This window comes from Gadus morhua, chromosome 20, assembly GCF_902167405.1.
Source record: "Gadus morhua chromosome 20, gadMor3.0, whole genome shotgun sequence".
Taxonomy (NCBI): domain Eukaryota; kingdom Metazoa; phylum Chordata; class Actinopteri; order Gadiformes; family Gadidae; genus Gadus; species Gadus morhua.
Genome location: NC_044067.1, coordinates 265,001 through 277,500, shown reverse-complemented (window position 1 = coordinate 277,500; position 12,500 = coordinate 265,001). Strand labels below are relative to the sequence as shown.

At 48.7% G+C, this 12,500-nt stretch overlaps 1 protein-coding gene across 3 annotated transcripts in view; it reads left to right on the top strand.

Moving 5' to 3' along the window:
- The window catches only part of ttc21b (tetratricopeptide repeat domain 21B), a 37,536-nt gene that overhangs the window by 1,162 nt on the left and 23,874 nt on the right, over nucleotides 1-12,500 (top strand). For all 3 annotated transcript variants that reach the window (XM_030343297.1, XM_030343296.1, XM_030343295.1), the window contains exons 4-11: nucleotides 32-198; nucleotides 1,024-1,146; nucleotides 1,521-1,678; nucleotides 1,963-2,047; nucleotides 2,118-2,216; nucleotides 2,299-2,491; nucleotides 11,570-11,667; nucleotides 12,348-12,500. The exon at nucleotides 12,348-12,500 is cut by the window's right edge and continues 48 nt beyond it. In XM_030343297.1, the coding sequence (XP_030199157.1) occupies nucleotides 32-198; nucleotides 1,024-1,146; nucleotides 1,521-1,678; nucleotides 1,963-2,047; nucleotides 2,118-2,216; nucleotides 2,299-2,491; nucleotides 11,570-11,667; nucleotides 12,348-12,500 (1,076 nt within the window). The remainder of the gene's footprint in view (nucleotides 1-31; nucleotides 199-1,023; nucleotides 1,147-1,520; nucleotides 1,679-1,962; nucleotides 2,048-2,117; nucleotides 2,217-2,298; nucleotides 2,492-11,569; nucleotides 11,668-12,347) is intronic.

Below are 12,500 nucleotides of genomic sequence, written 5' to 3'. Positions count from 1 at the left end.
GAGCCTGATGTTGTGTGCGTCCCTGGGCCAGACCGGGACGTGGTCCAAGAGCTGGACTCCAGGGTGAAGGAGCTGCGTAAGAGCGCAGGCCCCAGCGAGCTCTACCACGCCGGGCTGTTCCTCTGGCTGCTGGGGAGGAATGACAAGGCCCGCGAATACGTGGAGAGGATGCTCAAAGTATCCAACGGCTCCAGAGAGGTGAGCCTGGGGTTAGCTCCACCGCAGAGGTTAGCCTGGGGTTAGCCTGGTGTTAGCCTGGGGTTAGCTCCACCAGAGAGGTTAGCCTGGTGTTAGCCTGTTGTTAGCCTGGGGTTAGCTCCACCAGAGAGGTTAGCCTGGTGTTAGCCTGGGGTTAGCTCCACCGGAGAGGTTAGCCTGGGGTTAGCTCCACCAGAGAGGTTAGCCTGGGGTTAGCTCCACCGGAAAGGTTAGCCTGGTGTTAGCTCTACCAGGGAGGTTAGCCTGGGGTTAGCTCCACCAGAGAGGTTAGCCTGGGGTTAGCTCCACCAGAGAGGTTAGCCTGGTGTTAGCTACACCAGAGAGGGGAGCCTGGGGTTAGCTACACCAGAGAGGTTAGCCTGGTGTTAGCTACACCAGAGAGGGGAGCCTGGTGTTAGCTACACCAGAGAGGTTAGCCTGGTGTTAGCTACACCAGAGAGGGGAGCCTGGGGTTAGCCACACCAGAGAGGTTAGCCTGGGGTTAGCTCTACCAGAGAAGTTAGCCTGGTGTTAGCCTGGTGTTAGCTCCGCCAGAGAGGTTAGCCTGGGGTTAGCTCCACCGGAGTGTTTAGCCTGGGGTTAGCTCCACCAGAGAGGTTAGCCTGGTGTTAGCCTGGTGTTAGCCTGGTGTTAGCCTAGTGTTAGCCTGGGGTTAGCTCCAGCAGAGAGGCCAGGGTTCCACGCCCAGCCCCCAGGACCCGGCTTCAGTCCCTCTCCCTGACTCGCTCCCTGATGACCCGGACTGATCTGACCTGTGGGTCAAAGTGTTGATGAGTGGCTGTTGACCTGAGGACATGTGTGCAGGGGTTGATCCTGAAGGCCTGGATAGACCTGACGTCTGGGAAGGAGGCGTACGCCAAGAAGTCTGCCAAGTACTTTGACGAGGGGCTGAAGGAGAAGGCCGATGTCTTCGCTCTGATGGGAAAGGTGAGCTGGTCAGAAACAGAGGAGGGCGATGAAGATCACATTCTCTTTTCCAAATTTTAGTAAGAGCGTTCATATTTAGTCGTTTTGTGTGCGTCATTAGTAACCATCTCATGAAGTGAGTGGAGCACCAGTCCACTGAGTGTGCCCACTCTGACCAGTACTACCAGTGCTACCAGTGCTACCAGTGCTACCAGTACCTCCAGTACTACCAGTACTCCCAGTACTCCCAGTACCTCCAGTACGACTCTGTTCCTCAGGCCCAGTACTCCCAGTACCTCCAGTACGACTCTGTTCCTCAGGACCAGTACTACCAGTACCTCCAGTACGACTCTGTTCCTCAGGCCCAGTACTCCCAGTACGACTCTGTTCCTCAGGCCCAGTACTTCCAGTACAGACAGAACTACTCCGGTTCCCTGGAGGTCATCAGCCAGGTGATCGCCGGGGCTCCCGGGTTCCTCCCGGCAGCCATCAAGAAGATGAAGCTTCTGCTCAGCCTACAGGACTGGGAACAAACCATCGATGCAGCACACAGGTCCCCCCACACACACACACACACACACACACACACACACACACACACACACACACACACACACACACACACACACACACACACACACACACACACACACACACACACACACACACACACACACACAGGTGTGTTACAGGTTTCATGCTGTTTGATTTGAGCTTCTGAACGGATGAGTTCCCCTAAGTAGTGTGGGCCACTACATTATCTCTGAGAGCCTCCCGTATTGAGTTGTGTATGGGAGGAGGGCTGCTGCATGGCCTGGTAAACGCATCGCATTTCAGTCTCTTGCAGAAGGACGTGAATAACCTGGAGGCGCTCAGGATGCTGGCTCTGCACTCCTTATGCAGAGATGGAGACATCAGCGAGGTCAGCGCTCCTATCTGTAGGCTGACCCTGAGCGCTCCTCTGGGGACATGAGTAACACCTGTCTCCGCAGACGGCCAGGCGTCTGTCCAGCCTCCTCACCGGTCTGGACCTCCTGGAGCCCAACAACCCCCAGATGTCCTACCGGATGTCTCTGGCCTTCAGCCGCACTGTGAGCCCCCCCACCCCCCCACACCCTGTACATCACAGCGGGTCAGATGGATGCACTGATGTTGTGGTTCCCTGGTCCTCAGTGCGGGCGCAGCGACAAGGTGCTGCAGCTGACGGGCCGGATGGTGGAGAGGGCCTTCTCCCGGGCCCCCAGGGACTGTGAGGTGGCCACGGAGATGGGCTACCTCCTGGTGCTCAGGGGCCGTCTCAAGGAGGCCCTGCGGTGGTACCGGACAGCCATGAGCCTGGACGAGACCAGTGTCCCTGCACTCACCGGTACTCCACCATAGCTCTATCTGTATGGTACATTCATCTATCTATAGTACCCTCCTCTATCTGTATGGTACATACATCTATCTATAGTACCCTCCTCTATCTGTATGGTACATACATCTATCTATAGTACCCTCCTCTATCTGTATAGTACCCTCCTCTATCTGTATGGTACATACATCTATCTATAGTACCCTCCTCTATCTGTATGGTACACTCCTCTATCTGTATGGTACATACATCTATCTATAGTACCCTCCTCTATCTGTATAGTACCCTCCTCTATCTGTATAGTACATACATCTATCTATAGTACCCTCCTCTATCTGTATAGTACCCTCCTCTATCTGTATGGTACATACATCTATCTATAGTACCCTCCTCTATCTGTATGGTACACTCCTCTATCTGTATAGTACCCTCCTCTATCTGTATAGTACCCTCCTCTATCTGTATGGTACATACATCTATCTATAGTACCCTCCTCTATCTGTATAGTACCCTCCTCTATCTGTATGGTACATACATCTATCTATAGTACCCTCCTCTATCTGTATAGTACCCTCCTCTATCTGTATAGTACCCTCCTCTATCTGTATGGTACCCTCCCCTATCTGTATGGTACATACATCTATCTATAGTACCCTCCTCTATCTGTATAGTACCCTCCTCTATCTGTATGGTACATACATCTATCTTTAGTACCCTCCTCTATCTGTATAGTACCCTCCTCTATCTGTATGGTACATACATCTATCTTTAGTACCCTCCTCTATCTGTATAGTACCCTCCTCTATCTGTATGGTACATACATCTATCTATAGTACCCTCCTCTATCTGTATGGTACATACATCTATCTATAGTACCCTCCTCTATCTGTATAGTACCCTCCTCTATCTGTATAGTACCCTCCTCTATCTGTATGGTACATACATCTATCTATAGTACCCTCCTCTATCTGTATGGTACACTCCTCTATCTGTATAGTACCCTCCTCTATCTGTATAGTACCCTCCTCTATCTGTATAGTACCCTCCTCTATCTGTATAGTACCCTCCTCTATCTGTATAGTACCCTCCTCTATCTGTATAGTACACTCCTCTATCTGTATAGTACCCTCCTCTATCTGTATAGTACCCTCCTCTATCTGTATGGTACATACATCTATCTATAGTACCCTCCTCTATCTGTATAGTACCCTCCTCTATCTGTATAGTACCCTCCTCTATCTGTATGGTATATACATCTATCTATAGTACCCTCCTCTATCTGTATGGTACACTCCTCTATCTGTATAGTACCCTCCTCTATCTGTATAGTACCCTCCTCTATCTGTATAGTACCCTCCTCTATCTGTATAGTACCCTCCTCTATCTGTATAGTACCCTCCTCTATCTGTATAGTACCCTCCTCTATCTGTATAGTACATACATCTATCGATAGTACCCTCCTCTATCTGTATAGTACCCTCCTCTATCTGTGTGGTACATACATCTATATATAGTATCCTCCTCTATCTGTATGGTACATACATCTATCTATAGTACCCTCCTCTATCTGTATAGTACCCTCCTCTATCTGTATAGTACCCTCCTCTATCTGTGTAGTACCCTCCTCTATCTGTGTAGTACCCTCCTCTATCTGTGTAGTACCCTCCTCTATCTGTGTAGTACCCTCCTCTATCTGTATAGTACCCTCCTCTATCTGTATAGTACCCTCCTCTATCTGTATAGTACCCTCCTCTATCTGTATAGTACCCTCCTCTATCTGTATAGTACCCTCCTCTATCTGTATAGTACCCTCCTCTATCTGTATAGTACCCTCCTCTATCTGTATAGTACCCTCCTCTATCTGTATGGTACATACATCTATCTATAGTACCCTCCTCTATCTGTATAGTACCCTCCTCTATCTGTATAGTACCCTCCTCTATCTGTATAGTACACACATCTATCTGTATAGTGCATACATCTATCTGTATAGTACATACATCTATACATCTATCCATTATCTATATCATATATCTATCTATATAACTTCATAGTAGTCTGCGTGGTAGGCCAGGAGAGGCCTACTGCTAGAGATAGAGATCAGAACCCAGATGGGTAAAGATGTTGAAGCGTTTCACTACATCAGAGAATCTCTTTACCACAGACCAGCGGCTGGTTGCCTTTTATCTTTTTTCATGATGATAAATGGTTTTGAAATGCTGACATTTCTACACTGTTCTAGATTCACACAAGCACCAAAGACATCGCAAAGACATCCATGAACTAAATAAAACCATGGGTTGAGAACGTAAAGCAATGTTCCACGCGGTATGAACGAGTAGGCCTGTACACAGACACCAAACTAGTCGTCACGATGTGCTGCTGACCTCCGCGACCACAACCGGGCATACTAGTTAACGGACAGTAAGACGACTACCACAAATAAAGGTGAGCACACACAGAATGGGTAACAACGGCAACCACCGGGAACGTAATCACGGATGCACAACTAAAACCCAGATCATTCCACAAACTACATTACAATGCTACCTACAAAGTAGGTTTACCCAATGGAAACGTTCACCAGTGGAACGCTTAGGTTTAGGGTTAGGGTTAGGGTTAGGGTTCCTAACGTTCACCAGTGAAACGCTTAGGGTTAGGGTATCTAACGTTCACCAGTGGAACGCTTAGGGTTAGGGTTAGGGTATCTAACGTTCACCAGTGGAACGCTTAGGGTTAGGGTTAGGGTTCCTAACGTTCACCAGTGAAACGCTTAGGGTTAGGGTATCTAACGTTCACCAGTGGAACGCTTAGGGTTAGGGTTAGGGTATCTAACGTTCACCAGTGAAACACTTAGGGTTAGGGTATCTAACGTTCACCAGTGGAACGCTTAGGGTTAGGGTATCTAACATTCACCAGTGGAACGCTTAGGGTTAGGGTATCTAACGTTCACCAGTGAAACACTTAGGGTTAGGGTATCTAACGTTCACCAGTGGAACGCTTAGGGTTAGGGTTAGGGTTAGGGTTCCTAACGTTCACCAGTGAAACGCTTAGGGTTAGGGTATCTAACGTTCACCAGTGGAACGCTTAGGGTTAGGGTTAGGGTACCTAACGTTCACCAGTGAAACACTTAGGGTTAGGGTATCTAACGTTCACCAGAGGAACGCTTAGGGTTAGAGTTAGGGTATCTAACGTTCACCAGTGGAACGCTTAGGGTTAGGGTATCTAACGTTCACCAGTGGAACGCTTAGGGTTAGGGTTAGGGTACCTAACGTTCACCAGTGAAACGCTTAGGGTTAGGGTATCTAACGTTCACCAGTGGAACGCTTAGGGTTAGGGTATCTAACGTTCACCAGTGAAACGCTTAGGGTTAGGGTATCTAACATTCACCAGTGGAACGCTTAGGGTTAGGGTATCTAACGTTCACCAGTGGAACGCTTAGGGTTAGAGTTAGGGTATCTAACGTTCACCAGTGGAACGCTTAGGGTTAGGGTATCTAACGTTCACCAGTGGAACGCTTAGGGTTAGGGTTAGGGTACCTAACGTTCACCAGTGAAACACTTAGGGTTAGGGTATCTAACGTTCACCAGTGGAACGCTTAGGGTTAGGGTATCTAACGTTCACCAGTGAAACGCTTAGGGTTAGGGTATCTAACGTTCACCAGTGGAACGCTTAGGGTTAGGGTATCTAACGTTCACCAGTGGAACGCTTAGGGTTAGGGTTAGGGTACCTAACGTTCACTAGTGAAACGCTTAGGGTTAGGGTATCTAACGTTCACCAGTGGAACGCTTAGGGTTAGGGTATCTAACGTTCACCAGTGGAACGCTTAGGGTTAGGGTTAGGGTTCCTAACGTTCACCAGTGAAACGCTTAGGGTTAGGGTATCTAACGTTCACCAGTGGAACGCTTAGGGTTAGGGTTAGGGTACCTAACGTTCACCAGTGAAACGCTTAGGGTTAGGGTATCTAACGTTCACCAGTGGAACGCTTAGGGTTAGGGTTAGGGTACCTAACGTTCACCAGTGAAACGCTTAGGGTTAGGGTATCTAACGTTCACCAGTGGAACGCTTAGGGTTAGGGTATCTAAAGCCCAGTTCAGACCAAAGATTCACCTTGCAACGGCTTGCAACGAGACGGTTTTAGAACGTCGCAGGGGCGGTGTGAACGGGTCGTTGCAAGCCGTTGCAAGCCGTTGCAAGGCGTCGCAAGGCGTTGCAAGGAGTCGCCAGAGATTGAACATGTCAAATCGCAAGGTCCAGTTTTAGAACGCGGCGATTTAACTATTCCTCTTCAGCCAATCACAGCACAGAACAACTTGTACGTCACGGCCTTTCTCCGTCCCGGTACCGTACTGTCGTATTTTGTTGATGTATTTGCACTTTTAATCTTGCTGAATTCTACGACGAATAATTGTGTCCAAATACAGATATGAGGACGACAAATGACCTGAAAAGATATGGTTGGGGTTTGTCTCATTTTTCCTGCATTTACAGTGTGGGCGCAGAATTCGACGGTGCGCTAGATTGATTGTGGCATCGTTGATTGCGACCTGCGTTGCTTGTGGACTCTGTGATGATCGCAGACACGAATAATAGTGTCCAAATACAGATATGAGGACGACAAATTACCTGAAAACACTTGGTTGGGGTTTGACTCATTTTCCCCGCATTTACAGTGTGGTCGCAGATTTCGACGGTCTGCTGTCATGAATTGTGACCCATCGGGGATTGCGACCTGCTGCTTGTGGACTCTGTGATGATCGCAGACATGAATAATTGTGTGCACATACAGATATGAGGACGACAAATGACCGGAAAATGCAATGTATCCAACAACGGGTAATCTAAACTAACTGTAAGCTCCAGCTATTTACTCCAATGCAGATGTAGTGGAGAAAGACAAGACACAGTAACTCTAGCCTACTCTCAAGTAAAATAAAAATAAAACTAATTGCAAACCTAACTAATCTAACCTAACCTACGCAAATAATGCTGTTGCGGCTCTCAGCATGTGCCAGAGCGTTCACAGTTACTATGGAAACCACCTAGCGTCGCAGCCCGTTGCAGCGCGTTGCAGCCAGTGTGAACTGCCCAGTTTTAGAACGTCGCAGCCCGTCTCGTTGCAAGGCGTTGCAAAGAGTTGCGAGTTGCAAGACGTTGCAAGGTGAATCTTTGGTCTGAACTTGGCTTAACGTTCACCAGTGGAACGCTTAGGGTTAGGGTATCTAACGTTCACCAGTGAAACGCTTAGGGTTAGGGTATCTAACGTTCACCAGTGAAACGCTTAGGGTTAGGGTTAGGGTATCTAACGTTCACCAGTGGAACGCTTAGGGTTAGGGTATCTAACGTTCACCAGTGAAACGCTTAGGGTTAGGGTTAGGGTATCTAACGTTCACCAGTGGAACGCTTAGGGTTAGGGTTAGGGTATCCAACGTTCACCAGTGGAACGCTTAGGGTTAGGGTTAGGGTACCTAACGTTCACCAGTGAAACGCTTAGGGTTAGGGTATCTAACGTTCACCAGTGGAACGCTTAGGGTTAGGGTTAGGGTATCTAACGTTCACCAGTGGAACGCTTAGGGTTAGGGTATCTAACGTTCACCAGTGGAACGCTTAGGGTTAGGGTATCTAACGTTCACCAGTGGAACGCTTAGGGTTAGGGTTAGGGTTAGGGTATCTAACGTTCACCAGTGGAACGCTTAGGGTTAGGGTTAGGGTTAGGGTATCTAACGTTCACCAGTGAAACGCTTAGGGTTAGGGTATCTAACGTTCACCAGTGGAACGCTTAGGGTTAGGGTTAGGGTACCTAACGTTCACCAGTGAAACGCTTAGGGTTAGGGTATCTAACGTTCACCAGTGGAACGCTAACTGTACGTCCACACCAGGAGCGACCAAAGCGTCAAAGACGCTTTGGTCGCTCACAAAGTTTCGCTGCAAATTTTTCTGTTCGCTTTGGTCGCTCAAGTCGCTCATGACGTACAATTCAATTATGCAGACGCATTTAAAGGAGCCGTATGCGTTTAGTAGGCCCAACAGACAGCCATATCAAATAGTGAACTCTCCCATACACCTTGGCCATATTGCCGAGACGGTTTTGCTTGTTCGATAAAGTGCTTCGACAACAAGTAGGACAGTGATTCCCCCCAATACAAAAAAAATCCTAAAATGTAGGCTAATTACAACCGAGAACAAAAAACCCTGCGTGCTGTAGTAGTTAAAATATGTTTCACTGATCTGGATCTGCAAATCATGATCTGCACTCATTCGTCGCATTCAAAACAAATAGACATTCGCGCACATGGCTAATTTGCATACGTGCACAGGACTGGTTGGCTCCGCAAGGCAAATAATGGAACATATCGATCTATCTAGGCTTTTCTGTCTATCTATCTATCAACGCGTGTCTAGTTTTAATGTGATGTATTGTGTGTATGTCCAGTCAGACTTGTTCTGTGTGGTCTTGTAGGCTACTGTCCTGTGTGGGCCGAACCACCTAAATGGATTCCCGACGATTTGTGTCGTTTGGTATTAATAAAGGCTTGACTAGGCTTTCTATCTATCTAGACTAGATATATCCCTTGTCATTTATCCCTCGTCTTGTCGATTAGTTTGTTTATGTGACGATTTCAAAAACTTTTTTGGTTTTGTTTAAAGCATGCTACACGCGATTGGTTGGTTAGATTGGTGGCATGGAGAGCAAATTAAAATGATTCCCGCTTAAATACGAACGTTCTAGATGTAGCCTATAAATACTCCCGCTTATCATCACTTGATATCCAAACCACTACGGCGTTTCGATCTCTGAACTGAAAAGGGGTGGGTTCGTACAACACCGGGTGCCCAGTTACAGCCGCGATTAATACTTCAGCCGACATTTTGTTCAGTGAGTGAATAAAGGTAGGTAGGAACCAAAGTGCCTGCCAATGTTCCCTGGGATCCACGCAAGCGAAGAGCGTCTACATTCCGATTGGCTGTCAGTGTTTGGCCGCTGAAGCGAATAATAGTCATTTGCATAAAGTTAAAAAGTTTTCAACTTCTTTTTGACGCTCTGGTCGCTCAACTTTGGCCGCTGGTAGCGTTGGTCGCTTTGGTCGCTTTGGTCGCTCTTGCCCATAGAAAGTGAATGACTTCCGGCGATTTGGTCGCTCAATTCGCTTCTGGTGTGGACGGACAGTTAGGGTTAGGGTTAGGGTATCTAACGTTCACCAGTGGAACGCTTAGGGTTAGGGTATCTAACGTTCACCAGTGGAACGCTTAGGGTTAGGGTATCTAACGTTCACCAGTGGAACGCTTAGGGTTAGGGTTAAGGTTAGGGTATCTAACGTTCACCAGTGAAACGCTTAGGGTTAGGGTATCTAACGTTCACCAGTGGAACGCTTAGGGTTAGGGTTAGGGTACCTAACGTTCAACAGTGAAACGCTTAGGGTTAGGGTATCTAACGTTCACCAGTGGAACGCTTAGGGTTAGGGTTAGGGTTAGGGTATCTAACGTTCACCAGTGAAACGCTTAAGGCAGCAGCCCTCAGGGGAGATGAGTGCTTGAAGGCTGAAGCAGTCTCTTCTGGCCTGCAGTGTTTCCCCCAGTAAATGTCTCAGTCAAGGTGGTAAGCAGTCGGTGGTGTTGTTGAAACATTTTGGGGGTATTTTGCTCAAAGATGCCAGTACGCATGAATGAAATAAACGACTGTTTATTTCCATATAAATAAACAACAGTAGGTACAAATGTTGTGCAAACATGCAGACACTACAAAATAAAATTAAAGAAAAGTGCAAATTAAATACAAATAATGGACAATGCACTTAACTTTTGTATGCAAATTCAACTATTTACAGTTCCTTTTTTGTGTGTGTGTGTGTGTGTGTGTGTGTGTGTGTGTGTGTGTGTGTGTGTGTGTGTGTGTGTGTGTGTGTGTGTGTGTGTGTGTGTGTGTGTGTGTGTGTGTGTGTGTGTGTGAGTGAAAGGGAGGAACTTATTTGAAATCGGCCGTGCGTGCCTGTTTTTCTGTTTATTGTTTTTGATTTAACAATATATAGGTTTAGAGAAATCTGGCTTTCAGAACTCAGTGCCTACCCACTCACTGACCTCACCGCACGTCACTGGCGGTAGATTGACAGGTGACTATGATAGACTATGCAACAATATATTCAACCACCAGATGTCGCCGTCTCAATTACACTCAAAAAACTTTATTGGCACGACTAATGTTGTAAACAATATTACCTGAGTATTACAATGCCTTTTTTTTTTTTTTTTTCAACTTTTTTTTTTTTTTTTTTTTTCAATACATTGGTAGTCAAGGCGGGGCCCTAGTCTTGTTAAGGCGACTGCCTTAACAAGATAGTGCTGGGGGAAACCCTGGGCCTGGGTCACTTTGATCGGACTCTGTTGCACTTTGAGGGATCAGTGGGCACCGGTTAAACCAACCATCCCCACAAACTACACTCCCTCATTCACTGTCAACAGCTAGCCCATCATTACAGCTAATCAGAGCCCTTAACATGGTGGGGTTCCATGTACCCCTCTGTCTCATGGTGGGGTTCTGTGTACCCCTCTGTCTCATGGTGTGGTTCTGTGTACCCCTCTGTCTCATGGTGGGGTTCTGTGTACCCCTCTGTCTCATGGTGTGGTTCTGTGTACCCCTCTGTCTCATGGTGTGGTTCTGTGTACCCCTCTGTCTCATGGTGGGGTTCTGTGTAACCCTCTGTCATGGTGTGGTTCTGTGTACCCCTCTGTCTCATGGTGTGGTTCTGTGTACCCCTCTGTCTCATGGTGTGGTTCTGTGTACCCCTCTGTCTCATGGTGTGGTTCTGTGTAACCCTCTGTCATGGTGTGGTTCTGTGTACCCCTCTGTCTCATGGTGGGGTTCTGTGTACCCCTCTGTCTCATGGTGGGGTTCTGTGTACCCCTCTGTCTCATGGTGGGGTTCTGTGTACCCCTCTGTCTCATGGTGTGGTTCTGTGTACCCCTCTGTCTCATGGTGGGGTTCTGTGTACCCCTCTGTCTCATGGTGGGGTTCTGTGTACCCCTCTGTCTCATGGTGTGGTTCTGTGTACCCCTCTGTCTCATGGTGGGGTTCTGTGTACCCCTCTGTCTCAGGGATGATCCGATGCCAGCTCATGGAAGGACAGCTGGAAGAGGCCGAGCTGCAGCTAGAGTTTCTCACGGAGGTTCAACAGTCCATCGGGAAATCTGGGGTATGGAGGGTCTACGGTCTGGGGGGTCTAGATGGTCTAGGGGGTCTGGAGGGTCTGGGGGGGTCTAGAGGGTCTCGGGGGGGGTCTAGAGGGTCTGGGGGTTCTAGAGGGTCTGGGGGTTCTAGAGGGTCTGGGGGTCTAGAGGGTCTGGGGGGTCTAGAGGGTCTGGGGGCCTAGAGGGTCTGGGGGGTCTTTGGGGGTCTAGAGGGTCTGGGGGGTCTAGAGGGTCTGGGGGGTCTAGAATCACAGAATCTAAATATAAAGACTGTCAACCCACTACCCTCACTACCCTCCCTCACTACCCTCACTACCCTCCCTCACTACCCTCACTACCCTCCCTCACTACCCTCACTACCCTCCCTCACTACCCTCACTACCCTCCCTCACTACCCTCACTACCCTCCCTCACTACCCTCACTACCCTCCCTCACTACCCTCACTACCCTCCCTCACTACCCTCACTACCCTCCCTCACTACCCTCACTATCCTCCCTCACTACCCTCACTACCTTCCCTCACTACCCTCACTACCCTCCCTCACTACCCTCACTACCCTCACTACCTTCCCTCTCTACCCTCCCTTACTACCCTCACTACCCTCCCTCACTACCCTCACTACCCTCACTACCCTCCCTCACTACCCTCCCTCACTACCCTCCCTCTGCCCCCCCCGCCCCCAGGAGCTGCTGTACCTGCGGGCCTTGCTGGCGGTGAGGAGGCGCAGACCCCAGGAGGAGGTGGCGGGCCTGCTGAACGATGCGGTGGACACCCACTTCACCGCGCTGCAGGGCCTGCCGCTGGGCGTGGACTACCTGGAGAAACTCAACCCCGAC